The sequence below is a fragment of the Chelonoidis abingdonii genome, chromosome 17, assembly GCF_003597395.2.
Source record: "Chelonoidis abingdonii isolate Lonesome George chromosome 17, CheloAbing_2.0, whole genome shotgun sequence".
Lineage (NCBI taxonomy): Eukaryota > Metazoa > Chordata > Testudines > Testudinidae > Chelonoidis > Chelonoidis abingdonii.
Genome location: NC_133785.1, coordinates 8,933,436 through 8,959,878, shown reverse-complemented (window position 1 = coordinate 8,959,878; position 26,443 = coordinate 8,933,436). Strand labels below are relative to the sequence as shown.

The 26,443-nt window shown below is 51.4% G+C and overlaps 4 protein-coding genes across 5 annotated transcripts in view; 2 read left to right on the top strand and 2 right to left on the bottom strand.

The window, feature by feature from the left end:
• Window positions 1-6,776, bottom strand: part of VPS51 (VPS51 subunit of GARP complex) — a 14,470-nt gene extending 7,694 nt beyond the window's left edge. Inside the window, exons 1-5 of the mRNA XM_032797564.2 lie at window positions 6,504-6,776; window positions 5,639-5,768; window positions 5,393-5,539; window positions 4,534-4,753; window positions 3,357-4,098 (exon numbers count right to left, since the gene is read on the bottom strand). Of these exons, the coding sequence (XP_032653455.1) occupies window positions 3,357-4,098; window positions 4,534-4,753; window positions 5,393-5,539; window positions 5,639-5,768; window positions 6,504-6,707 (1,443 nt within the window). The 5' untranslated portion in view covers window positions 6,708-6,776. The remainder of the gene's footprint in view (window positions 1-3,356; window positions 4,099-4,533; window positions 4,754-5,392; window positions 5,540-5,638; window positions 5,769-6,503) is intronic.
• A 316-nt stretch (window positions 6,777-7,092) lies between these two features.
• CATSPERH (catsper channel auxiliary subunit eta) lies at window positions 7,093-11,007 on the top strand. Its single transcript, XM_032797596.2, has 3 exons — window positions 7,093-7,986; window positions 10,292-10,391; window positions 10,764-11,007. The coding sequence occupies exons 1-3, from the start codon at window positions 7,753-7,755 to the stop codon at window positions 10,838-10,840; spliced, it is 411 nt and encodes a 136-aa protein (XP_032653487.1). The 5' UTR covers window positions 7,093-7,752; the 3' UTR covers window positions 10,841-11,007.
• On the bottom strand, window positions 10,960-18,717 carry ZFPL1 (zinc finger protein like 1). 2 transcript variants are annotated; one of them, XM_032797579.2, is made up of 8 exons: window positions 18,629-18,717; window positions 18,149-18,259; window positions 17,361-17,472; window positions 16,718-16,911; window positions 16,359-16,434; window positions 14,716-14,898; window positions 14,206-14,341; window positions 10,960-13,974 (listed from the first exon to the last, which is right to left on the bottom strand). In XM_032797579.2, exons 2-8 carry the CDS (start codon window positions 18,248-18,250, stop codon window positions 13,785-13,787), a joined length of 993 nt encoding a protein of 330 aa, XP_032653470.1. In that variant the 5' UTR covers window positions 18,251-18,259; window positions 18,629-18,717; the 3' UTR covers window positions 10,960-13,784. The 2 variants fall into 2 exon arrangements, with proteins under 2 accessions (XP_032653470.1, XP_032653475.1); XM_032797584.2 differs by having other exon boundaries at window positions 14,206-14,338.
• Window positions 18,718-18,777: 60 nt separating this feature from the next.
• The window catches only part of CDCA5 (cell division cycle associated 5), an 18,544-nt gene continuing 10,878 nt past the window's right edge, over window positions 18,778-26,443 (top strand). The window contains exons 1-2 of the mRNA XM_075073303.1: window positions 18,778-18,924; window positions 20,363-20,472. Coding sequence (XP_074929404.1) covers window positions 18,855-18,924; window positions 20,363-20,472 — 180 coding nt within the window. The 5' untranslated portion in view covers window positions 18,778-18,854. The remainder of the gene's footprint in view (window positions 18,925-20,362; window positions 20,473-26,443) is intronic.

Genomic DNA, 26,443 nt, shown 5'->3' with positions numbered 1-26,443 from the left:
CAGGAGATTCATTTAACTAACGTTCCATGCGGAATCCGTGTCAAACGCTTTACTGAAATCCAGGTAAATTAGTCTACCGCATTTCCTTTGTCTAAGTATCCGTACCTTCTCAAAGAAGGCGATCAGGTGGTTTGACACGATTACCTGTAGTAAATCATGTTGCAATTCGTGTCCATTACATTGATCAATGTCTTAACTATTTCTCCCTTAAATTTTCAAGCTTACCCTTAGAGTCAAGCTAAAGCCTATAATACCGGATCATTTTATTCCTTTCCTTAAATGAACTACGTTAGCCAATTCTCCAGTGTCCGGTAAACCCCCGAGTTTACGGATTGCTGTAAAAATTCTGCTAACCCCGGGGCTTGGCATTTAACGCGCAGTTCCTTTAATATCTGGATGGAAAGTGTCCGGCGGGCCTCGATTTTGTTCCCATTAGGCTTGTTCCAAGTCTTTGGCCTCTGCCTCAGAATTGCGGTTAATATCCACCCTCAGTAATCCCAATTCCTGTTTTCTCATTGCCGTCCATCTCCTAAACTCCTCATGTTTTTAAAAGAACCGAAGGCAAGGTCCTTATTTAGATATTGGGGCCATGCCTAGGTTTATCCTGACCTCGTTCCATCCCTCAGTGGTATAGGGGCCACTTTTCTTTTTCTTTGTTTTTTCTTATTTTGTGGCTGTAGAACCTTTTACTATGGTTTTGATTTCCTTTGGCCAGGTCCCAGTTCAAACGCGCTTTTTAGCCTTCCCACTTTATCCCTACATGTTCTGGACCTCACTAGGAGCTTCCTTGCTAATCCCGCGCCTTTCTTCCCCTCCTGAAGGGTAGAAACTTCTCAATCCAGCCGGCCGATTCGCTGGATACTTAATCCCTGGTTTTGGCCAACACTGTCCTTTTACTTCAAATAGCTCTTCTCCCTCCTGGGTTTGGCCCCTCTGCTTGTATGGGAGAAAGAGTCGAATCCCCCCCTCTGGCTTCGTCTGATAGCGTAAAACAAGCCAGCTCTTTCCAGTCTCCTCTCCTAAGATCAAGCTTCCTTTTCCCCCTCAGCCTAGGAACTCTTCTCTGCACCTGAGCAGTTTGAAAATCTATCTGATAGATAGCGGTTTTTTCAGTCCACCAGAAAGAAGGCAATAGCAGATCAATGGCGAAGCTTGGAGTTAGACAATGTACTTTGAAATAAAGCAAATTTCCCTGCAGGGAGGATGCAAATTAACCTGGAACAGCTTCACAGGGAGCCGTGTGCTGGCCACTGCCTGGAGTCTTTCAAAGCAAAATAGAATCTTTTAAACTGATTCTTTCATGCCTTTAATCCAGCTCCTGGGGGAAATTTACAGCTGCCGTGTGGCTGGAAGAGCACTTCGGGTGATCGTAATGGTCCTTCTGGGTTTTAGAATCTGTGGACGTTCACATGGCTCCTTAGTTCAAGGAGAGCAACAACCCTAGCTGAATTGTTGTATCACATAAAGCACAATTATGGTTGTAGTCCTCAATTGCACAAAGCCCTTTGTGGGGGATGGGACATTCATAAAGCTGCAGCTCTGAAGGCCAGTTATGAAGTCAGGAAGGGCTCAGTCAGCAGTCAGTGAAACCCTGCGACTGATACAGAAAGTAACAGGTCTCTTGCAACTTAGCCGCATTTAACATGCGCATTCAGCTTTACGCTGAACGGTTGGAGTCAGGCAGGGGGGGCGTGCGGCGGCCTCAGTAGAAGAGGCGTGCGCCTCAAGATTTAAAGGTCTGGGCACAGCTGTGGCTGGGAGTCCCCAGGGCCTTTAATCACCGCAGGGCTCCCAGCGCAAAGGTGGCTGGTAGCCCTGGGGCGAACAAACGCTGAGGCCTCCAGGCCCACCGTAGAGCTTTTCGAGCCTTTAAATGCAGCCCAGCCCTGGCTTGCCAAAGCTGCCCGGGCAGGATTTAAAGGGCTCCTCTGGGCTCCCCACGCCGGTGGGAAGCCCGGTGGAGCCCTTTTAAAATCCGCGGCAGAGACCGGTGGGATCCTTTAATGCCCCTTCCCCCTCCGGCTCGCCACCGGGCCTGTGGGCGGGATTTTAAAGGGCTTTGGGGATTTTGACTATACGTGGTTTCACCTTTTTAGCGATAACCGGAAACGGAACACCCCCTAAGAGCAACAGACCTGTATTGCATGAACACATTAATCCCAGAGGTACCCCCACCTGGGAAGCGTGTCGCCCCAGGGGCACATGAGGAAACCTTCAGGGGCGAAGGGGGGCAGCAGGGACAGGACGTTCCAGGTTGGGAGGGAAGCCACCACCAGCCTCTTGCCTGCAGCTCTGGTCGTCCCCTGCCACATTCTTCGGCTGTGCTGGCCCTGACCAACTGGGGGTGAGGTGGGGCTGGGGAAAGAGCCGTTGCGCCCACCTGATTGCGGGCCCAGTTTCCCCGGCTCCCACACAGCCCTGGGTGTTTTCAACCCTCCCCAGTGGCTATTATCCCTTATGACGATGGGGAAACCAAGGCACAGAGCAAGGTAAGTGACTTGCCAGGGTTCCACAGAGGTGCCTGCTGGCAGAGAAAGGAAATTGAAACCGTTTCCCCCAAGTCTAAACAGTGCCCTGAAACCACTTGGCATTCCTTTGGTCTCCTTCATCCTCTACAAATGGCACTAATGAATAGTGAACCCCTTATATAGCGTCTTTGAAAGAATGTCTGATTTCATGAATTCATCAGACTCTAGGAAACTGGAAGGGACTAGAGAGTCATCGAGTCCAAGTCCCTTGCCCTCAGGCAGAACACAAATTACTTGTTAAACATCCTGACAGAACATTTTTCTAACTATCTTAAATATTCAGAGATGGAGAATTCCACAACCTCCCTAGGCATTATTTCCAGTGGGTTTACTACCTGACATTACTTCCTAACGACAACTAATTCCCTCTGCTGCAGTTTTAAGCCCATTGATTTTCTTTTCTTACTATTAGAAGCTAAGGTGAACAAGTTTTCTCCCTCCTACTGATGACAAACCCTTTTAGATACCTGCAAAAACTGCTTATCAGTCCCTCTCAGTCCTCCTCTTTTCCAAACTAAATTAACCAATTCTTTCAGCCCTTCCTCATAGGTCATGTTCTCAAAACCTTTATCATTCTTGTTGCTCTTCTCTGGACCCTCTCCAATTTCTCCACATCTTTCTTGAAATGCGGTGCCCAGAACTGGACACAATACTCCAGTTGAGGCCTAACCAGTGCAGAGTAGAGCGGAAGAATGACTTCTCGTGATGAAAAGGGCAAGGGATTGCTGAGGGGCATCAGAACTGTTGGAGGAGAAACTGAATATACCTGACTCTCAACCTCTAACTCCCATGGCTCACAGTCCCTTCCTCCCCCCCAAGCAGTGTCACCTTGAAGTAGGGCTTGTTGGAGAAAGTGATGTCCTTTGCCATGAAGAGATGGACGTAGGTGAGCACCGACTTGATCTGGTTAAGGACAGAGGCTGAGATGGTGCCCAGCAGCTCGGCCAGGTTGGGGCTCTCCTTGCCTGCTAGGCGCGGGGCAGCTAGCGACTGGCGCACATCTGTCAGACAGTCCTGGTAGAAGCTCTGCAGGGCCAGCAGGTACTGGCGGATGCGCTCCTTAGCAGCCCGCACCACAATCTCCGTGCCCTCTGCTGCCACGTTGGAGGCCGGCAGCAGCTTGGCCAGGGCTTGTAGGCGCCGGTGGAAGCGGTCCAGGGCCCGCACCAGCAGTGAGTTGTCCCCGACCCCTTTTTCCAACTGGATGCGCTGCTCTACCAGGGAGAAGTATGTCTCCATGAGGGAGTTGACAAAGGCCACCAGCTTGTCCTGTGCCATGCGGGTGATGCCCTGCACTCCTTCTCGGCTGACAAAGAGCTCCTGGTAGGACGCGATCACCAGGCACATGTTGCTGACAAAGATGTTGCAGCCACGGTCGATGAACTCCAGGATGTCAGTGATAGGGGCACCACTTGGCTGCCCCAGCTCTGCTTCTAGGGCCTCCAGCTCAGCCTCCAACCGGCAGCGGGCATGGGAAAGGAATTCGTCACACAGCTCCTCTGCTGGTTCATCCAGCTGCAGCAGCAGCTCCACACACTCAGCCAGGTCCTTTGCCCCTGAGCCCCCATCCCTACCAAGGAAAAGAAAGGACATTGGAAATGGTAGGGGGGCTGAGACACAGACCCCTCACTCTCAATGCACCTGCAGCAGGGTTTGAGGGATGGCTATGGGAATTAACAACAGCATCCAGCTTCTGGACCTGGAATCCAGTCCATTTGTCTTAAGTGGGGTGATAATTCTGAAACCTAATGACAGACCTCAATATTGCTGATTTCCACCATGCTGTCACTATTTGTATTGACATTAAGTTTCAGAGTGAACAAACCGACTGAAGTGAATGGGGGCAGTTGGCTGATAAGGTAATAGTCAACCTATCATCCTTTAGATCAGATCTTTCCACCCATTTACCCTGGTATCCCTCCCACTCTGGGTCAGACCAATGCAGCTGTCCCACTTCGCTCTTTGTCCACTCCCCCAACACTGGATCAGATCCAAGGGCCTGTACCTGAATTTCTCACGCAGCTTCTGTGCCAGGTTGGCCATGATCTTCTGACAGTCGTCCTGGATGCCCTGGAAGGAGGGCATGTGCTGGTACTGGTGCAGAATAGAGCGGGCTTTGCTGTAGTAGCGCACTGCCTGTCCATAGGCCTCCAGCTCCACACACTTGGTGAGGCGGGCAGGCAGCTCAAAGAGGAACTGCAGCTTTCGCAGGAGCGTGTGGACCCCTGGGATCCAGAGAAACCCTGTTAGAGGCAGTGCCAGCATCTCCTAGCACACACCTCCTCCCTATGCCCTTCTCCAGCTCCTCAGGAGGAGCTCTTCATGGACCCTCCCACCACCCCTGTTCTATCCTGATTCTTCTGGTCACTGGGTGGTTCACTGGGCGATTCTTCCCCCTCCATCAGCTGCCATCTTGGCCCTAGATCAGGGCGACCAGGGTAATACTGTCCTCCCAAGCTGTGAAGCAGAGCAGCCACAGCACTGGCCAAGCAGGGGAATGAACAGTGCAGCTACAGGACTCTCCCTCCCAGGCTTCCCTCCACACCTCATTTCTATCCTTGGAAGCCCTAGATCCGCTCCTGAGTCCCTGTCTCGTGAAAAGGGACTTGGTGTCTTGGCCCAGCCAAGGCAGAGGACAGCACACCCACCACCCTCTTCCAGAATCCTCTCTGCACTTGAACCTCACATAGGATTTACTGTGTTGGACACAACCGATGAGCTTACCTAGCCTGACATGCCTCCCCACGCCATCCCTACTGCCCTGGGCCAAACCAATGAGCCTAATTCAGCGCTGTATCCCTACCACCCCAGATCTGACCCTTGGATCTTTCCAGGAGGCTCAGAGGGCAGCTTGTGGCCAGTACCCGAGAGCTTGGTGATCTGCTCGTGCTGGTCCTGCAGGGTGCTGCTGATGCGGGCGCTGAACTCCGTGATGACAGCCATGTTGGCAGCCAGGCAATCCATCTCATCCTCCATCTTCTTGAAGTCATTCTTCATCTTGCGGATTGTGTCTGGGGAGTAGAAGAAGGAAATCAGCCAGGCCCAAAGATTCAGCCCCAGTGCTAAGGACACATCTGGATGACTGGGGTCTGGGCAGCCCTGCGTGGTACCTGTGGCTGAGATGAACTTGTTGTAGTTCTCATAGACCAAGGTCTGCATGTCGCTGTCCAGGGCACGGATCTGCTTTACCATGTCAGTCTCACAGTCCATAAGCTGGGTTAGTGAGCACTCCTTCCTCAGCTAGGGAGAGTAACAGTGAGTGAGGGGCATGGCCAGGGATGCCAGCTCTGCCAGTGCCCTTCAATCCCCACCTGTTTCCTTATTATCCCAACCCTAGGCGTAGGCCTACAGTTCTGCCAATTCCCCTCAGTACTGACCTGCTGCCCCCTACAATTTCAGGCCTAGACTAGGTGCCCTCCCCAGCTCTGCTGGTGCACCTCAAGCCTGACCTGCAGCCCCATCAATTTCAGGCCTGAACTCCCCTGTTCTGCTGGTACCCCTCAGCCCACCCGATATGGGGGGATGGAGGTACATGGGAGGGAGCAGAAAGGAGGCAGGCAATAGTCACCAGCAGGAGTTGCAATATTGAAATGGGTTTGACAGGCTGGTTTCCGAGAGACAAGCTATAAAGTCGAGCCCTTTTGGTGGGAATCCCCAGGTGCAGTCACTGCTGTGACAGGGAAGAGACACAGAGAGAGAGTGTGAGTGTGTGGAGTCCCCCCGGGGGAGCTACCCCGCAGGAGTCTGGGTGCCTGGTAGGGGTAAATCAGGGCCTTGAGGGGAGAACCCTAGAGAATCGGTATGGGAGGGGAGGCTCCTCGGGCAGGGCTCGGCGATCCAGGCGTGGGGAGGGAGTCTGGCAGAGGGGTCGGGGGGGGCTCACAGAGGAATATCGGGGGCAGGGCCTTGGTACACAGGGATCCACAGGTGTTGAGGGTCCCCCCGGGGCTGAGCACATCCAGCGCCAGGGAGCACCTTAGTGAGGAATACTTCCGGGTCGAAGTGCGCCCCGTTGATGTCAGTAGGTCCCCCGGGATCCCCTCCTGGGGCCAGGCCGCCCCGAGCCTCCCCCGCCGGGTCCGGCAGCCCGTAGTAGAGCTTCAGCATCCCGTGCGGCCGCCGCTTCCCGCCCGGCGGCTCCGAGCCGGGCTCAGGCGGCCCCGGCAGGGGACCCGACATCCTCCCGCGGCCGACGCCACAGCTTTGTTCGGACGGGAAAAAAGACACTGAGGTCACTTCCGGGACCAGTGACGTACGTAGGGACCGTTCCCTCCGCGCCAACGACGATGAGGTCATTTCCGGGATCAATGAAGGTTTGTTGAGAACGTTCACTCGCCAATGGCGGTGAGGTCACTTCCGGAATCGGAATTGTTCTCTTGGTTTATCTAACGATCCCGCGGACCGGCGCGTCGCTGCTGTTTGGCAGACAACAGCCTCTATCTCCACAACAAGCCTTTGGCTGGGGCGGGCACAGGCGCTGCGTGGCTCCCTAAGCCTGCGGCAGGGCCCCGTCATGCGGTGATGTCAAATTCCAGGCACATATGAATTAATCAGCCATCTACACAGCATTTCCCAGACCATTTTATGATGTCAGCACACAGGCGTGATTTGATGACATATCCTGGGCCTTATTTTACCACATGACACCGTCAAACTGGGTTATGACATCTTGCTGTTACCATAGACTTTCAGTTACAATCTGTTAGTCTAGTTAATCTGTGCATCCATCCACAACTCTGTCCCCATGCACACTCATCATCTCATCCATCCATCCATCCATCCCTTTCCACATCCATCTACTGTATCCAACCCATCTACCAATCCATGCCTTCACATGCCATCTAATCTGTCCATCCATCCATCCAGCCCATTGCCATCTAATATTCCTCTAATATACATGCTCATTTATCCATCTATAATCTATCATGCATGGGGACAATCTAATGTGTTTATTACTGTGATATCTCAAGTTGGGGGTAAGAGTTTATTATAATTCCCCATCCTGTATCCTCTTTTCTGCTCTCCCAGTGTCCCTCCACTCAGCCTCCTGCAATCCCTTCTCCTAGCCCCTATGGATGTTCTGCAAACCCTTCTAGAACTCTCAGTTTTTTATGACCTCAGCACCCTGATCCAAGGATTCTGAACCACTCCTAGCCTGCAGTGAGGTCACGCCATCACTGCAAACAGCCTCCAGCCCTGGAGCTAATTACCCCCTCCCAACACCATGGTCAGCATCAAAGTTACCAACCAGCCAGTCCTTACACCTAGCATGGGATGGGGAGGTATGAGCTGGAAGGACCCCTTTGTCACCATCACTTTCCCCAGCAAAGTAATCTTCACCAGTGCCTCCCTCCTGCTGCTGCTGGTTCACATGGGTATCTTCGGAGGAGACCTCTACCACTTCACTGTGACCCAGAAGTTTGATCTCATGAGCTTTCATGGCACCACAGTACTACTGGTAAGGGGAGTCCTCTTGCTCCTTGTGTCTTGCAGCTTGGCCTTGAGATTAAGGCACTAGCCAAGTACTTTGGACCCCTGCTTTCTATGCCCATCTCTTCCACAGACTCTGTGACCTCAGGCAAGTCACCTCATCTCTGAAGTGGAGATAACTCATCCCTACTAGACAGGGATCTACGGGCTCTGGCCACTGTCAGACCTTATGTTCAATCCAGGTTGGCCATTTCTATACCCCTTATACATTTGAATACTGAGGGATGGCTACAGTATGAGGGGGTGAGGAGGGCAGTATTAAGACTCCTGGGTTCTATTCTAATCTCTGGGCAGGAGTAGTAAGTTGTACCGTACGACTGGAGAATTGCTAACGTAGTTCCTATCTTCAAGAAAGGGAAAAAAAGTGATCCAGGTAACTATAGGCCTGTTAGCTTGACGTCTGTAGTATGTAAGGTCTTGGAAAAAATTTTAAAGGTGAAAGTAGTTAAGGACATTGAGGTCAATGGTAATTGGGACGAATTGCAACATGGATATCTAACCTACAGGTAGGATTGGTGCAAAACCTGATTTCTTCTTTGGGAGAAGGTGACCAGAATTCTTCTTTTAGCCAGGAAAATGTGGTATATAAAGATCTTATTTACTCAATTTCAGTAAGGCATTTGAACGGTTCCAACATGGGGAAAACTGGTTAGTTTAATTGGAAAAGATGGGGATGAATATGAAAAAGTTGTAAAGGTGGTAAGGAACTGGTTTAAAGGGAGACTCCAGACGGGTCGTACTGAAGGGTGAATTGTCAGGCTGGAAGGAGGTTACTAGTGGAGTCCTCAAGGATCTGGTTTTATGGACAAATCTTATTAAACTTTTTATTACTGACCTTGGCACAAAAGAGCGGGAATGTGCTAATAAGTTTGCGGATGCACATGAAGCTTGGGGGGGTATTGCCTACATGGAGAAGGACGGGATACTATACAGGAAGATCTGGACCCACCTTGTAGAACTGGAGTAATGTAATAGGATGAAATATAATAGTGAAAAAGTGCAAGGTCTTGCACTTAGGGATTAATAATAAGAATTTTTTAGATATAATTGGGGACGCATAGTTGGAAGCAACAGAGGAGGAGAAGGACCTTGGGGTATTGGTTGATAGCAGGATGTCTATCGGAGCCGCCAATTCTGCGATATGGCACGTTAAAAAAGCAAATGCGGTTTTAGGTATCGCAATCAGGCGAGGTATTTCCAGCAAGGATAAGGAGTTGTTAGTACCCGTTATATAAGGCGTGGGTGAGACCCCACCTGGAATGATTGGCTTTGTGCAGTCTCTGGTGTCCCATGTTTAAGAAGAGGATTGAATTCAAACTGGAACAGGTTCAGAGACAGGGCTACTTGAAGGATGAATCCGAGGAATGGACGAAACCTGCTTATGAAAGGAGACTCGAAAGAGCTTGGCTTGTTTTAGCCTGGCCAAAAAGAAGGCTCCGGGGGGATATGCTTGCCTCTATCATATAATATATCAGGGGGATTAACCCTTAGGGAGGGAGAGGATTATTTAAGATTAGTAACTAATGTGGCACACAAGGACAACATGGGTACAAAACTGGGATATCTAGGAAGTTTAGACTTGAAATTAGACGAAGGTTTCTAACCCCATTAGGGAGTGAACGTTCTGGAACAGCCTCCAAGGGAAGTAGTCGGGGGCAAAAGACTTATCTGGCTTTAAGACTAAGCCCCTTGAATAAGTATATGGAGGGGATGATATGATGGGATAGTTTAATTTGGGCAATTGATCTTGGATTATCTTCAGCAGATAAGTTCTGCTCAATGGTCTGTGAGGGGATGTTGGATGGGAATGGGATCTGGAGTTACTGCAGAGAATTCTTTCCTGGGTGCTGGCTGTGAGTCCTTGCCCACATGCTCAGGGTTTAGCTGATCGCCATATTTGGGGTCGGGAAGGAATTTTCCTCCAGGGCGGATTGGCAGGGGCCTGGAGGTTTTTTCGCCTTCCTCTGCAGCGCGGGGGCATGGGTCACTTGCTGGGTCACTTGCTGGTGGATTCTCTGCAGCTTGAGGTCTTCAAACCACAATTTTGAGGACTTCAATAACTCAGTCATGTGTTAGGGGTTGTTATAAAAGTGGATGGATAGGGTTCTGTGGCCTGCTTTGTGCAGGAGGTCAAGACTACATGATCATATTGGTCCCTTCTGACCTACGAGTCTATGAGGAGGGGAGTGGGGTCTAGCAGGTTAGCACTGGGGAGGGACAGATCAGGGAAAGGTCCTGACCATCTCCCTGACCATTTGCATTGGTCGCTGCAGGTATCCCATGTGATGAGCTTTTACGGGGCCTTGCTTGGAACATTTTACACCTTGGAGACCAGTGACAAGGTTCTCAGGGGGTTTGCCCTGACCTCGCTGGGTAAGTAACTCCAGCCTGATGCCTGAACTGATGTGTATTCACAGCAAGGGCAACAGGGGAAACTCAGCTGAGTCTAACCAGTTTAAGTGATTGGGGGGAGGAGCAGGAGTCAGGATTACTGGGTTCTATCCTCAACTCTAGCTTAAAAGTGTGCTCCAGTGGGAATACCTTCCAAAGTCAGTTTGCATGGGGTATGGCAGCTGGGATTTAGGCTCCCCAGCTCAGGAGGTTTCTGAGCATGACTCAGAGCCACACAGGGGCACAGCCGGGGGACCTGCGTGTGTGTGAGGGTGAATGTGTGGTCACTCAGTTATTCTGGGGAGAACTCCATTCCCATCCCCTTGACCAAGGCTCTGGGTCTATCCCTTCTAGCAATGAACTTCGCCCTCTTCGTGGGCCGCTTCTGTCTGGACTACCTGACTATTGAATATAGAGAGGAGTTGTACTGAACGCCCATCTGGCCTTGTCCAAAGCAGCCCTGGAGAGAGATGCACACGCAGCATTCATCCCCAGATCTGTCGGACTTGGGAAGCGGGGAGGGAAGGGGGTAGTAACACACTGGTCAGGCTGTAGCCAAAATCAAGTTTAATAACAATACAGGATATTGCTGTAGTGTTAGAGATGGTGTCATTCATTAGTCATGTCACCTTCCTGGGAGGTGGGAGCAAGGCAGTCATTACAGCCAGGATCTTTCCCCCTACACACCGAATGGGCATTCAAGAACTCAGGTGGCCAGCCCTCAGTGGGAGCATTTGATGGCTACAGGGCTCATCCGTTCCACAGCAGGGGCCCATCACAACCCCTACCCCAACACCCTGACCACATGGTCATGCTAACGGGCATAGGCCCGATCCAACCCTCTGGCTCATGCTGGAACCAACACAAGGGAGTGGAAGAGGTTCAGATTCCAGCCTCTTCATCCCCCACCACAAACAGCCCCCACCCACTGGTGGAAGCCACAGGACTTATGTTCACAGATCTCCTTTCCACTGGCAGTGGCTTGTGAGGAAGGTGATATTTTTCCTCTACTGCCTTCCAGCCTAAGTCCCATGCCACCTCCCCTACCCCAGGGCTAGCAGAGCCGTTAGCAGAAAAGGGTGGGAGCTTGGGAGATTGCAAACCAGCAGGTCTGGACTAAGGCCTAGTCAAAGAGCTGGATGCAGGAAAGCAGCATGGTTAGAGGCAATGGTCTGTTTTTGGGTGGGGGGAGGGGGGCGCGGTGTGTGCTCTCTTTGGTCACTGCGTCTGCCCCATGCATTTCACAGCCTGCAGGAAGAACTGTCTCCTATCAACCATTTCAATAAATAGATGGAAAGCAACTGTATTCAAAGCATGAAACCCCATCCCCACCAGAGCTCTGAAAATCCACAAGCCAGGAAATCTCTTCCCCTCCCACCCCCCAATCTTTAAACTCCAGTGCTGAGCACTATGTCCCATCCCTTCCCTAAATTCCAGAACAGGTCAATACTTCCCACACATACGCGCCCCTTTCCAGAAGGGGACAACCCAAAGCACCGATAGTGACAGCTCTGTACAGAGATGGGAGGGACCAACTTTGGAATTACACCCCCTCGCCCCCATGGGATGCAGGGGGCCACCAACCCCACCCCATTCTTGTTAGTAAAATAATCACACCCAAGAAGCCCAGCCAACTTCTTCCCTTTCCCCTGGTATTCTGAGATGGGAAGCGATGGGTCCCCTCAATGGAGATGATGTTGGGGGCGGGGGTTAACGACATCCCTGCAAATAACGCTGGACATAGGGGGTGGATCTCAGTATTTGCCCATCGAATTCTGGCAAAGTTAAGGCCCAGGCAGTTACTGATCTGAAAAGTTAGAATAGATGAAAGTAAGTTATACCTCCCCATATAGCTCAGTAGAAGGGGAGGGCAAATGAGGATGCGACAAGGGGCTGGTTACTGTCATTTGGTTTGACCCGCATTTGCAAAACTAAAATGTGTGTGTGTGTGTGGCAGGGAGAGGGTTGGGATCCAGTGCCCACTCCATTTGAATCCCTAAAGGATGTGTGGGAGCAGGGGGATGATGGAAGATTCAGTACCACTCCTATTCCCAGCAAAGCAGAAGGGCAGTTTTATGTGGGGTCTATGAGTGGGGCTGCAATCCTGCCCCATCCCCTGGCAGGAAAGGAGGTTTCTGTTGGAACAGTCCTCCGTGCAAAGTCCCAGCAGCTGGCTGTGTCAAACAGATCCACTGTCTCTCATCTAGTTGAGACCAGGAAAATAATTACACCTCCCTCCTCGGGGCAAAGGGGTTTTGGGGACAGGGGTGAATAAAGCACAAGGTGGCTTAACGTAGCACATGGGGTTAGAATCAGAGAGCTCTGCAGTGCTCTGAGGCTACAGGAATGGGTCCATCAAATATGGGATGGGTTTGACAAGACACCTCTGAGGAAGCAGAGGCTGCCCAGGATTTGAGAATCGGAAAAGGGAACAAAAGAGCCTTGAACCCTTTCAAACACCTGCATTCAGACAACTGCGTTCTCACCCACTGAGACAGGCTGGGTTGGCAGGCTCCAAGGGATGGACAGTTGAGAGGCTCCTAGGGGAAGGGCATTGAAGACCAGGATTTAAGGAGCCAGATGCCAGTTTCAGGGGGGCAGGGCTGTAATGCCAAGAAGTTCACGCTTTCAAGACGGTGTGGGACATTTGCCCTTCAGTGCTGCTACCACCCAGCTCTTCTGCAGGCAGGAATGGAAATGCCCAATTTCCCTGCACACACACCACCAGCAGCACTGCTAGTTACAGAATGGAGAAACTGAGGCATGGGGCAGGGAAGTGACTCACCTGAGACTGAACAACAGGGTCAGCAGCAGTGGGAACAGAACTCAGGAATCCTGGCTCCCCATCTCCCTGCTCAGACCAATAAATCCTTGTGGGCTGGCAACGGAACCCAGGAGTCCAGGCTTCCATTCCTGTGCTGCCTCTCACTTGCCCGAGTCCTTGGACGCACTCACACTAGAAGCACAAGCCCTCCCCGATCACCAGACGCTTTCCTCTTGCCTGGCCCATTCCAAAGCTGAACAGCTACAGTGGCTGATTCTCAGCTGGAGCACTTAGCGACCAGAGGGCTCATTCCAGCCCATCTCGGGGGCCCCCAATCCATAGCTGTACAAGTCTCCCCTTTCCTCCAAATCCTGCTCTGCCCACCCCACCTAGAGATTTATTTGAGTCTCATTTTTAAAAGAGGCCAAAGTCACTTCACACCCACCCCCATCAGTTTCATGTTTTGACTCTTTGCTGAGCTGACCCAGCAGTGTCCTGGCTGGGGGCTTCCCCTTGAACTCCCCCCAGAGCCCCACTTGCAGCTGCCAGTCCCCAGCATCCCTGCCTTGGCAGGCCATTCTTGGTGCCCAGGGAGGAGCCACCAGCTCGGTTCATTCCTGGCCCACCCGGATGTGGGGGTTGAACATGGGGTCCAGGTTGGGGTCATTGTCAGCCGATGCCCGGCCCAGCTTTGACATGATGATGATCAGGGTTAGGAAGCCGATGCCGCCAATCAGGAGGATGATGACAAACCGCTGCATCAGAGATCTTGGCTGCCGCTTCTTGGACCCAGAGCGACTCCTGCCAGGGGGACTTGTTATTAGCATGACAGTAGCAGTGCCCAGAGGCCCAAAGCAAGATCACGGGCACATCTGGGCATGTGAATCATTAGCAGTATTATGGTAGTGCCCAGAGACCGCAAATAAGATCGGGGGCCCATTAGCAGTATTACGGCAATACCCACAGGCTCCAACTGAGATTGCGGCCCTATCATGGATGTGCACTGGTTTTCTCCCACCCCCAACCACTTACTTCAGAAGCTGTGCGAACCAACTGAGCGTTGGCCGCCGGCGGTACTTGTCCTCATCACAGTCGATCTGGGTGCCGGATGCCCTGCTGCCGCCCCCACCCTCCCGGGTGTCATAGACCTTCCGTGGTGTAGAGGCTGCTGGGGAGATGGGGGAGTGTAGGAGCTTAGCAGAGATCCATTGGCACCAGGAAAGGAGAAAGTGGTAGTGGGGAGTACAGGCACCCCCTAGCCATACTGTCCCCACTTCCGCCACAGCTAGGCAATCCGTACACCAGTTCTTCCCCAGCCCTGTTAGCTGTGGTCGACCCAGAATCCTTTGACCTTGGGTTATCTTGACCTCTAAGTGGACTCCTGATCCAGAGAGGAGTGAATGGAAACAGCCTAAGGGATATGACACATACAACTGCTACCCCACTCAGAAGGTAGCCACTGGTTCCTCATTTCTTAGGGGCTGTGTCCCACTGACTCGTAATCCCCCCATCATCGTAGGGAAGGACAACTATGCTGCTCACCTGGATTGATGGTGATGGTTTCATTGCTAGCATTCCCCATGTCGATGACTGAATGCTCCTCCTTCACCCCCCCATTGTTCATGTGCTGCTGCTGTGGGGAAGAGAGGCCGGGCGGAGCGCTGTAGGAAGAGGTTGACAGGGCACTCTGCTGGATGGTCTCATCTGAGTTGGGGCCTGCAGTTGCTGCCAAGAAAGAAGGGAACAAACTGAATCCTGCGTGGAATGGGGCAGCCTAAGACACCTGGCTTCCATCTACAAAGCTGGGACAGCAAACTGTGACCCACTTGCTCCATGAATCTCTGTGTCAGGGGCCCAACTAGAACTGATCCCCTAGAACTGAAAGGTCTCATATCCCATTCCTTGATCCCTGAAAGCCAGCCAGTCTTCCCCTCCGATCACCTTAGAAGAGACAGCAGATGAAATTGGACCCCTTGGCGTCATCCTAGGCAGCAGGAAGGTGGGGACTCTGGGCTAGACATGCCCATTGTTCTCAGCCAATGTGGAAGGAGGGGATAGCAGACTAGGTGGGTGCAGTGGTGAGCTGGAGCCGGTTTGCGCAAACCAGTTGTTAAATTTAGAAGCCAGTTTAGGACCGGTTGTTAAAGGTGTGGGCAATTGGGAGAGGGAGGTTTTTCTGTCATTACACTGGCCTGCGGGCCACATCTGGCCCGCCTGAGCTCCCAGCTGGGGAGGCTCCCCAGTCCTTCCCCCGCCTTCCCCCCTCCTGCAGAGCCTCAGCATGCCACTCCTGGGCAGCTCTGCAGCTCCTGCCGCTCCGAGTGGCATGGTAAGAGGGTGGGGCCGTGAGCTCCAGCGGGCCGTGAGCCATCCATACACGCTGCCCTGAGCAGCATGGTAAGGGGGCTGGGTCGGGGCTGGAAGGAGGGGTTGGATAAGGGGCAGGGAGAGGTTGGAGATGGCGGAGGTTCTGGGGTGGTGGTCAGGGAACGGGGAGGAGGGTTGGGTAGGCGTGGGAGTTCCGGGGGTCTGTCGGTGTGGTGGTGGATGGGGGGGTCAGGGCAGTCAGGGGACAGGGAGAGGGGTGAGTTGGGTGGGGTCCTGGGAGGGGCAGTTAGAGTGGAGGGGTCTCAGGAGGGGGAGGTCAGGGGACAAGGAGCAGGGGAAGGTTGATGGGTTGCAGGTTCTGAGGGGGGCAGTCGGGGGCAGGACATGGGTGGGAATTGGATGTGGGGACGGGGGACAGGCTGTTTGGGAGGCACAGCCTTCCCTACTTGGCCCCCAATACAATTTTGCAACCCCAATGTGCAGGGTCGGCTTTAGGAAGTGCAGCGCCTGATTCGAACAGTTTCGACAGGGCCCCAGCAGGAATGACTGAAAAACAACGTGAAAATCCACGTGGGGCTTGTACTCACCAGGTGGAGCTCTGAGTCTTTGGCAGCGGATCTTTCACTCGCTCACTCGACATGCCGCCAAAGACCCGGAGCGAGTGAAGGATCCACTGCCGAAGTGCTGCCCAAGAACCGGTAGGGAACCGGTTGTTAAGATTTTGGCAGCTCATCACTGGGTGGGCCCCTAGATCTAATCCAGCGTGGTGAGGGTGGCGGAGGTGGATACGGGACTAGATGGGCCCTGTGCAGGCATCAGTGGTGCCATTCCTATACCCAGAGCCCAGCAGCACTCACCAGAGAAGCTAGACCAGTCAGTGTAATCTGTGGTATCAGGCGACTCTGTCTCTTGTATGATATCAGCCTCATCAATCTGAGGAGAACAGAAGAGAACTATGTCAGACCTTAGACACCAAAGCAAACTCTGCCCCATCAACTCAGCCAATCCCAGATAGTGGTTGCTGCTCAAGCCGGAAGCTAGAGTTCCCTCTGCCCCATCCCACAAGAGGTGAAAGGCCCCATACTCTGTTTCTCATCTCTGGCTGGTGCATTAACAACAGTATCTGTTCAGCTTGGCTGTCCTCCTGGCTCCCATCTTGAAAACCCCCAGAGAGGAGACACACAACAAGACGAGAGTCTCATGGGGAATCTCTTACCAGTGGCAGCCCAAGCCCGGCCCGAGCCCAGTTCACGGTCGACAGTTTCTCTCGCAGCACTGAGGCCACCGGACTGACCAGGTTGGCGGGGGGGAAGATTGGACCCTTGCAGCTGGGACACTGGTAGCCAGCTGGGGCCGTGTTCTTTGGGAGTTGGTTTGCCATCTCATTGAGACATGACCAGTGAAACAGATCTGCAAAGGTGAAGAGCATGGAATGTCTTTAAGTGAAGGGTCTAAATGAGTTTACTCCCCTAGTCAGATCTACTTCACAAACATCTCCCCTTCCATTAGTCCCCAGGCACAGCAAGGCTGCTGGAAACCATTCTGCCATAGACATTATATTCAACCACGCAGTTCTCATAATTGTAGGGGCTTTATTCCCACTCTCAGAGGCCAGCTGGTTCTTATGTGGGGCAAAGGGGTGGGGGAATCTGTGTCTAGAGATAGCTGGTCTGATGAACAAGCTACAAAGACAGAATAAACAGGGTGCCATTTTGGCAATCACTTTTCTGACCCAAGTTTTAAATTGCTTTTTTAAAAAAAAATCAGGCTTTGGTGGCCAGGTCTGTCACTTGCTAATGAAAAGAAAACCAAGCAAAGCTCTTGAAATGCCCCCAAAGCCATGGCTAAAAGTACCTCACCATAACACACAAGACGGGCAGTATCTTTGGTGGACAGGAGGGTGTTGCAAAGACGACAGTTGGGGTTGTAATCACTGTCCTGAAGCCACTGGAGATAGGACTGAACAATGCACTGGAAAATACAGGAAGTTAGTGAGAGAAAGCCCATGGCATAGGTGAGGTAGGGTTGCAACTGGAGGGGCAGCACAAGAAAAGACTTTACATTTTAAGGCCTAAAGGAACCAGTACAATAGTCAGGTCTGAACTCCTGCCTAGTACAAATCACAGAATCTCCAGCGATTCCTGCATCAAGTCCATAATCTGTGTCTGAGCTGGAGTATCTCCTCTAGAAAGATGTCCACTTATGATTTAAAGATTGCAGCAGACAGAGAATTCATCACATTCCTAGCATTTGTATATAGAAACATCCAGTGAGGTCCATGCTAGCAGGCCCCTGGACAGAATTGTGTAAGGATCAGAGGAAATATGAGGAAAGTGTCCATTGCTGGATATTAACAGGATGCACCATTCCAGGAATCATGACGCAGGATAGGGGAAGACTGATAATCAAAAACTGAGGTTGGGGACAGGGGAGGGGATTGTTGAGCAAAGAAGACTTTCAATTGCCTACAACCCTGGCTCAAATATGAACCAGTGTCCAAAAGGGGAAAGCCCCATATCCCATTCCTCACCCTCCTGAGCCTGCCATCCCCCCTCCCTGGGGGCAGATTAGAACTGATGGCCTAGAGACTCCCATTCCCCTGAGATGCCATTGCTCAGCAGCCAGACTGGGGCTGGAGTCCAGTTACCTTGGAATGGTTTGCGACGAGACAGCTTTCACAGACATTCACCCGGTGCTCAAAACAGAAAAGGTTGGTAACTTTCCTTTTGGGGCATTTACACAGCCCCATGGTGCTTCACTGATAACATAGGAGAGAAAGTGTACTGAGCAAACGCAAAACTCAGATCAACCCCACTCCCCTCCCAGCGCTGGGACAGAACCCAGGAGTCCTGGCTCCCAATCCCCCTCTGCTCTAAGCCACTAGACCCCACTCCCCTCTTGGCTCCAGGGAGGAACCCAGGAGTCCTGGCTCCTAGTCCTGTCCCGTCCCCCTCAACCACTAGACTCCACTTCCTTCCCCAGTGCCAGAGAGGGAACCCAGGAGTCCTGGCTTCCAGCCCCCAGGGCTCTAACCACTAGACTCCCCTCCCCAGTGCCAGGGAGGGAACCCAGGAGTCCTAGCTGCCAGCCCCGCTTTGCCCCTCCATAGGGTCCCCCTGCCACTCACAGGCTCCTATTGAGGCTAAGTCCGCTGTTGCCACGTCTCTTCCGGGTAGGACGCAGTTTGATGACGTTCGACCTGAGCAAGTCCCCGCAACCCGGCGCTCTCAGGGAAAGTTCCGGTTCGAAGCCTCGCGAGAACTAGCCGCTGCGTCACTTCCCTTGTAGCGGCGGGTGATTCGAACGGGGCTTGGTGGCGGGTTCCATCCCGCGCGGAGCGGACAGGCCCACGAATGGCGGGCGGGGGCCAGAGGCGGCCTCGGTCTGCGGGCGCGGCCCCAGCGGGGAGCAGAGCCCGGGGGGGTGAGTGCGGCCCGGGGTTGTCCGTGGAGTGCTGGTGTGGGGGTCACCGAGGGAGGGGGGTCTGTGCTGTGGGCGGGTCCCCAGCGGGGCGGGGTCTCTGCGGGACACTGGGCACGTGGGGGGCGGGGTCTCTGCGGGACACTGGGCGCGCTGCGGGGTGCTCTGGGGGAGGGGTCTCTGCGGGGCATTGGGCGCGCTGCGGGGTGGGCGCTCTGCAGGGCACTGAGCGTGCTGGGGGGGCACTGGGTATGCTGGGGGGTACTCTGGGGATGGGGTCTCTTAGGGGCACTGGTATTGGATATTTCCCTTAGGTGGGTTCGGGGCACTAATTTTTCTTAGGGGGATTTCAGGATGAGCAGGATACAAGGAAGAATCGTAGATTAGGTTTGGAAGAGACCTCAGGAGGTCTTCTAGTCCAACCCCCTGTTCAAAGCAGGACCAGTCCCCAACTAAATCATCCCAGCCAGGGCTTTGTCAAGCCAAGCCTTAAAAAACCTCTAAGGAAGGAGATTCCACCACCTCCCTAGGTAACACATTCCAGTGCTTCACCACCCTCCTAGTGAAATAGTGTTTCCCAATATTCAACCTAGGACTCCCCCACTGCAACTTGGGACCATTGCTCCTTGTTCTGTCATCTGCCACCACTGAAAACAGGCAAGCTCCATCCTCTTTGGAACCCCCCTTCAGATATTTGAAGGCTGCTATCAAATCCTCCCTCACTCTTCTCTTGTGCAGACTAAACAAGTCCAGTTCCCTCAGCCTCTCCTTGTAAGTCATGTGCCCCAGACCCCTGATCATTTTTGTTGCCCTTTGTTGGACTCTCTCCAATTTCTCTGCATCCTTTCTGTAATGGGGGGCCCAAAACTGGATGCAATACTCCAGATGTGGCCTCACCAGTGCCAAATAGAGGGGAATAATCACTTCCCTTGATCTGCTGACAGTGCTCCTACTAATGCAGCCTACTATGCCATTAGCCTCCTTGGCAACAAGGACACACTGCTGACTCATCCAATGTAATCCCTAAGTCCTTTTCTGCAGAACTACTGCTTAGCCAGTCGGGTCCCCAGCGTATAGCAGTGCATGGGATTGCTCTCCACGGGAGTGCTGACAGGCTTGGGGAGCAGGGTCTGAGGAGGAAGTGTTGCTCCCAGGATTTGAGGGCATGTTTCCTGAGAGCTGGGGGGGGAGGGGGTCCACTGGAGGAGCAAGGTGCATGGGAATGTCTCCCTCAGGTTAGAGAACTCCTTGGGGTAGGATGCAGGACTGGAGGGTATTTCACAGCTTCCTAACCTCTTATGCCTATAAGAAGGCAAACACCAGGAGGTAGGAAAGTACTGAGACACAGTTAAATGTCCCCACATTGGTAGGTTGGATGAAGGGGCTTCCCCATGCAGTGAGAACAACCAACCTTCAAAATTTTTCCCTCACTCACTTTCAGATGCTGTCTCCCCTCCTCCAAGGCGCAGGTCCGAGAGGATCGCAGGGTCTCCTACCAGGCGTGGTTCCCAGAGGAAACCTTTGGTGGAGAAGAAGATGGTGGGGAGCCCAGTGAGTAATAATGCATCCCTGTTAGTACTAAATGTTCCCAAATCCAGCTGTGGGAGAGTTTGGAGATGGTTATACCAGTCCCGAAAAGCTCGATTTTCCATCCTGGAAAACTCAACAGGCTGTCAACCTTAAAGGTCATCCTGAATTGTGCCCTGTGTGGGGGATGCTTTTAGACTGAGAAATCCTTTGGTGCTCTGATATTATCTGCTCATCCACGGCACTTTCCAATCTGGTCTGTTCCTTGCTTGTTTGGATTGTAAACTCTGTGGGACAGGTGTCTTACTCAAGTGGTTTGTTTGTACAGTGGTGAATCTGCTTCTTATTATTGCAAGGCAAAGAGCTGCAAACTTGCTGTATGTGCAAAGGACAAGACATATCCTCATCCATCTGAGGAAAAGGGATTTAGCTGCAGCATCTCTTTTTTTTTAAAAAAAAAAGAGTGAGTGGATTGGACAGATGCGCAAAATGTGCAGTGCTTGGCGGTATGAAGGCTGTCTAGAGCAGGGATGGCCAACCTGAGCCTCAGAAGGAGCCAGAATTTACCAATGTACATTGCCAAATAGCCACAGTAATACGTCACCGGCAGCGCCACCGATCAGTGCCTGCCCCTCCCTCCCCGCACCTCCTGATCAGCTCCTGATCAGCTGTTGCACGAAATGCAGGAGGCTCTGAGGGGGAGGGGGAGGAGTGAGGCCAGATAGGCTTATGGGAGAGGGCAGGAAGGGGTGGAGTGGGGGCAGAGCCCGGATTGAGCAGTGAGCACCCCCAGCACATTGGAAAGTTGGCGCCTGTAGCTCCAGCCCCAGAGTCAGTGCCTATCCAAGGAGCCGCATATTAACTTCTGAAGAGCCGCATGTGGCTCTGGAGCCACAGATTGGCCACCCCAGTCTAGAGCGTAAACTCTTTGCACGCTATTGCAGCTTCATAAATAATGCACCTGGATGTGGGTTTAACTGTTGGCACTTTAGAAACCATGTTTAATAGTCAGGACTAACTAGAAGCTTCTCTCATCTAAAAGCCACTCAGTGGCCTGTGTGAGTGAATTGGGTTTCTTAGTCCAACACCACAAATACCTATATTGCTTAACTGACTTACTCGTTGGCAGCTTTGTCAGAGAACTGAACGGGCTGCAGGTGCTGAACCCTTGTTCACTAGAGAAGAGTTGGAGAGGGTAGGCACTGCCCTTATTGTACTTGGGCTGTGGATAGGCAGAGGCAAACATTTTAAGCCCGTCGCCCAGCAGGGCCCATTCTGATCAGCTAGGCTCACCTGCATGCCAGAGGCTAGAGAGCCTCACTCATTGTTGCATCAAACCCATTACTTCTGTTTGAGCTCCACCGTGTCTTTTAAAAAGACAGCTAGTCTTGAGTTAAAGACTTCAAGTAATGGAAAATCTATCATGCCCCTTGGTAAAACTTTTTCAGTGGCACTGGCAATAGCCATTAGGAACTATCTGCATACACTCTAACTTCATTAACTGTGTTGGGTGCAGGTGTATTGAATGGTGGAGGAATAAGTTGGAAGAATTGTGATGTGATCTGGAGGGCTGTGGCGTTGTTCTTGCCACTAGGCCACACTGTTGCTATGTGGTTCCTACATGCCTCCCTGTACATTTTGTTTTAGTGGAATGGAGATAGTGGTCATGCATGGAAGTATTTGGAGCCTGGAGTTGTTAACAAGTGCTGAGAGAAATCTCAGACGTGGTTTGTGTCCAAAGAACTTTACCTTCATGACAGTTGTTACAACTGAGCACTCCCGAGCAGTGATGAATTATCTGACCAAGGTTTCTGGTTTCAAAGTGAAATTCACCAATAATCCCTTTTACTATCACTGTTTAGTGTTTGTTCAAGTGCCACGTCTGTCCGGATTCCGCTGAATTTATTTTTAGACTGAGCCACAGCATGATTTCCTTGCACAAACTGCTCATGAATTTTGGGGGCATAATCTGGCAAAAGGTTTGTCACGTGAGTCTCCAGAAGGCAGAATTGGTCCAATCAAAGGCAAAAAATAGTCACCGCAAGCTGCAGGTCCCTGTTGCTGTCATATTCTGCTCTAATGAAATGCATTAGGATGTCAGTCTAGAACTGGGGTTCTCAAACTGGGGGTCATGACCCCTAAAGGGGTCGCGAGGTGTCATCTCCACCCCCAAGCCCCATTTTATCTCTAGCATTTATAATAGTGGCTTGCTTGTGACAGTGTCACCAATATAAAAATTTGAGAACCACAGATCTAAGAGCTAGGAAAACCAGAGACTGTGAATGCTGTCCCAGCACCTGGTCCTGGTCCTGGAATGGCGAGACTAGCTCCTGCATTAACTCCCTTCAAGGAGGACCTCTGGTTCTGCTAACCTGGCTAAAGACTTCCATCTGTCATCCGCAAATGAACAGATTAGTTGAGAGATTCAACAAAACCCTGAAGGCAGTGCTGAAAGATTTGTATCCTTTGATCCCAAGCATTGAGGACCAGCTACTTCCTCCCCTTTCACCCACCATAAGGGAGATGCTGCAAGCTTCCACTGGGTTCTGTCCCTTCAAACTGTTATTTAACAACAACCTCAGGGGATAATGGATCTCCTATATGAGAGCTGGGAGGAGCAGGAACTGAGAGCATCCAATGTGGCCCAGGATGTTCTCCAGTTCAGGAAGCTCCTCCAATGGCATTTACTCACTAAAACCTGTTGGGGGCCCAGCAAGCACAAGAACGGGTGCATGCCTATAGATCTTCCAACCCAGTGATAGTGTAGTTACTACTCCCCAGCACAGAATCCAAGTGACTAGCCAGATGACAAGAATCTTTTGAAGTGGGCCATCTGCTTGGCCCTGTAGACTGTGAGGTCCATCTGCTTGGGAGGTGGAAAGAAACCAGAGTCTACAATTTGAACCTGCCAAAGCCTTGGAAAACCAGGGAAGGGATATTGACTACTCCTTACCCAGCAGAAGCTGAATTGGGACTTCAGTCATCCGTTCACCCAGAGCCAGCACACGTGCAGAGAGATGCTGAATTACTTGAACAAAATGCTCAGGTTTTACTATTGCTGCGGTCTTTCCCCGTGTATTCTCCCCTGCATGCAGCTAGCCCAGCTGATACACCATCTCATCAAGATGGTCCAAGACAGCAGGATAGAGACCCCACACTCCAGAAAATGTGAGAGAGAGTCCAGGAGCTACTGGAACATTTAGGGTCCGTCAGCTATATCAGTACCACAGATCTTTAAAAAAGGGTATTGGCAAATCCCCCTTCTCTCACAAACTTCAAGAAAAAGCAGCCTTCTTGACTGACTCCCTTTGGGCTCTTCCACTTCTAGACAATGCCCTTTGGTTTAGACAAAGCGGTAATAATGTTTCGGCATTTAATGGACAAGATGCTCAGGCCTGATCAGCAGTATGATGCTGCATATTTGCACAACATTGTTATATATAGCAATAACTGGGCCTGCCTGCAACAAGTACAAGCCATTCTCCAGTCCTTGGCTGAAGCAGGTCTCAGTCAATCAGGCCAAATGCAGATTGGCAAATCAAACTGTTACTTACCTGGGTAATAATGTGGGATGAGGCCAATGTAGGCCACTAGGTAGCAAAGTGCAGGCAGTGTTGGCCTACCCACTTCCTTGAACAAAGAAACCAGGTAAGAGACTTCCTTGGACTAGTTGGGTATTGCAGGCAATTTGTCCCTTGTGTCGCCATTGTTGTGTCCCCTCTGACGGACCTAATAAAAGGTGGTAATCCAAAGAGGGTCTGCTGCAACAGCAATTGTGAGAATGCCTTTAACGTGGCTGTGCCAGGAACCAGTCCTCTTCCTTCCAGATTTTTCAAACGGGTTGATTTTAGAGAAGTAGGCCTGTTCAGCCACATTTCTGTTCAGCCACAGGCAAACAGCCCAGCAGGAACGGCCACCTCTGAATGTCCCCTTAATAAAATCACCCTATTTCAACCAGGTGATCATGAATGATATCACTCTCTTGAGGATAACACAGAGAGATAAAGAACGGATGTTGTTTGAATGCCAGCAAATACAGGGACCCAGACTATGTGCTACTGGCCTGGCGTGGTAAAATGTCCTACCATGGAGGATGGAATAAGGCTGCCCTCCACAGAAATCTTTTGCAAAGGCTTTGGGAGTACATCCAGGAGAGCTTTATGGAGATGTCCGTGGAGAATTTCTGCTCCATCGCTAGACACGTTAACAGATTTTTCCAGTAGCTATACTGGCTGCGAATGCCAGGGCAAATTAATCATTAAACATGCTTGCTTTTAAACCATATAATATTTACAAAGGTACACTCACCAGAGGTCCCTTCTACCCCTGGCGGGTCCGGGAGGCAGCCTTGGGTGCGTTCGAGGGGTACTGACTCCAGGTCCAGGGTAAGAAACAGTTCCTGGCTGTCGGGGAAAACAGTTTCTCCGCTTGCTTGCTGTGAGCTATCTTCAGCCTCCTCCTCCTCATCTTCCTCGTCTCCAAAACCCCCCACATCCCTGTTGCATGCTACTCCATTGATGGAGTCAAAGCACAGGGGTGGGGTAGTTGTAGGGGCACCTCCTAGAATGGCATGCAGCTCAGGGGCATGTCTGGGGCTCTGACCCGGAGCGGCCATTTGCCTCTCTGGTTTTTTGGTAGGCTTGCTTCAGCTCCTTAAGTTTCACACGGCACTGCTGTGGGTCCCTGTTACAGCCTCTGTCCTTCATGCCCTTGGAGATTTTTTCAAATGTTTCGGCGTTTTGTCTTTTGGAACGGAGTTCTGATAGCACGGATTCCTTTCCCCATACAGAGATCAGATCCTGTACCTCCCATTCAGTTCATGCTGGGGATCTTTTGCGATTCTGGGACTGCATGGTCACCTTTGCTGATGATATCTGCACTCACCTGCAGATTGCCACACTGGCCAAACAGGAAATGAGATTCAAAAGTTCACGGGCCTTTTCCTGTCTACCTGGCCAGTGCATCTGACTTGAGAGCGCTGTCCAGAGTGGTTACAATGGAGCACTCTGGGATTGCTCCTGGAGGCCAATACTGTCGAATTGCGACCACACTACCCCACAGTACCCCAAATTTGACCTGGCAAGGTTGATTTCAGCGCTAATCCCCTCGTAGGGGGAGGAGTACATAAATCGATTTTAAGAGCCCTTTAAGTCAGAAAAAACGGCTTTGTCATGTGGATGGGTGCAGGGTTAAATTGATATAACGCTGCTAAATTCAACCTAAACTCATAGCGTAGACCAGGGTTCAGATATCCCAGAACAATCCTTTGTCTTTAGTCATAAACAAGACATTCCCTGCTGTTGGTTTTATTCTTTAGTTTTGCTCTCTTGTAGATTCATGGTTTTTCAATTTGCAGTTGGCTCAGTCTGCAAACAGGCATACCCTGAGGCATACAATACATAGGAGCATTTCTGAGGTGTGCCACCTCCTGGTGATCTGCCTTAACGCCAAGACCTAAAAAGCATAATTTGTAGCATAGATACATAACTTCTTAAATATTATCCATACATACATTTCACACTAATTAGAACGACAGTGGACTACTGGCTGTCAGCAGAGACCTCTCATGCCATCCTTCAGTGAACTATTATGCAGATATCTGACTCAGGGGTTCACTGTAAAACCTTATGAACCTCCCTGTAATCTCTGCCAGTGGGCACCATGAGTCCTTGAGTCAATCATCCCCCCACCCGCCCCCACACACATTGGTGCAGTAGGGTCAGCCACCGGCTAATCCACATCTCTCTGCGCAGAACCGTCTTGCCTGCACAGTGCATCCACCACTACGCTTTCCTTGCCCTGAATATGTACAATTTCCATATCATAATTTTGAAGTGCTGTATTCCAGCATAGAAGTCTGGAGTTGGTATCTTTTGTTCTGTGAAGCCATACCAATGGATGTAGAGAAATCTCTGTATTAACTATCTCTATAAATCTTTATAACATTGCACTGTGTTATTTTGTATTAAGTATCTTTCTACATTAAGTATCTTTA

What these genes read in the sequence shown, in the direction of transcription:
- CATSPERH (XM_032797596.2), top strand. Translation starts at nt 7,753, where the DNA reads ATGGTCAGCATCAAAGTTACCAACCAGCCAGTCCTTACACCTAGCATG. An exon ending in ATGGCACCACAGTACTACTG is followed by an intron (nt 7,987 to 10,291) that starts GTAAGGGGAGTC and finishes TGGTCGCTGCAG; the next exon opens with GTATCCCATGTGATGAGCTT. An exon ending in GTTTGCCCTGACCTCGCTGG is followed by an intron (nt 10,392 to 10,763) that starts GTAAGTAACTCC and finishes TATCCCTTCTAG; the next exon opens with CAATGAACTTCGCCCTCTTC.
- ZFPL1 (XM_032797579.2), bottom strand. Translation starts at nt 18,250, where the DNA reads ATGGGGCTGTGTAAATGCCCCAAAAGGAAAGTTACCAACCTTTTCTGT. An exon ending in TGCCCGTCTTGTGTGTTATG is followed by an intron (nt 16,912 to 17,360) that starts GTGAGGTACTTT and finishes TCACCTTTGCAG; the next exon opens with ATCTGTTTCACTGGTCATGT. An exon ending in CCGGGCTTGGGCTGCCACTG is followed by an intron (nt 16,435 to 16,717) that starts GTAAGAGATTCC and finishes TGTTCTCCTCAG; the next exon opens with ATTGATGAGGCTGATATCAT.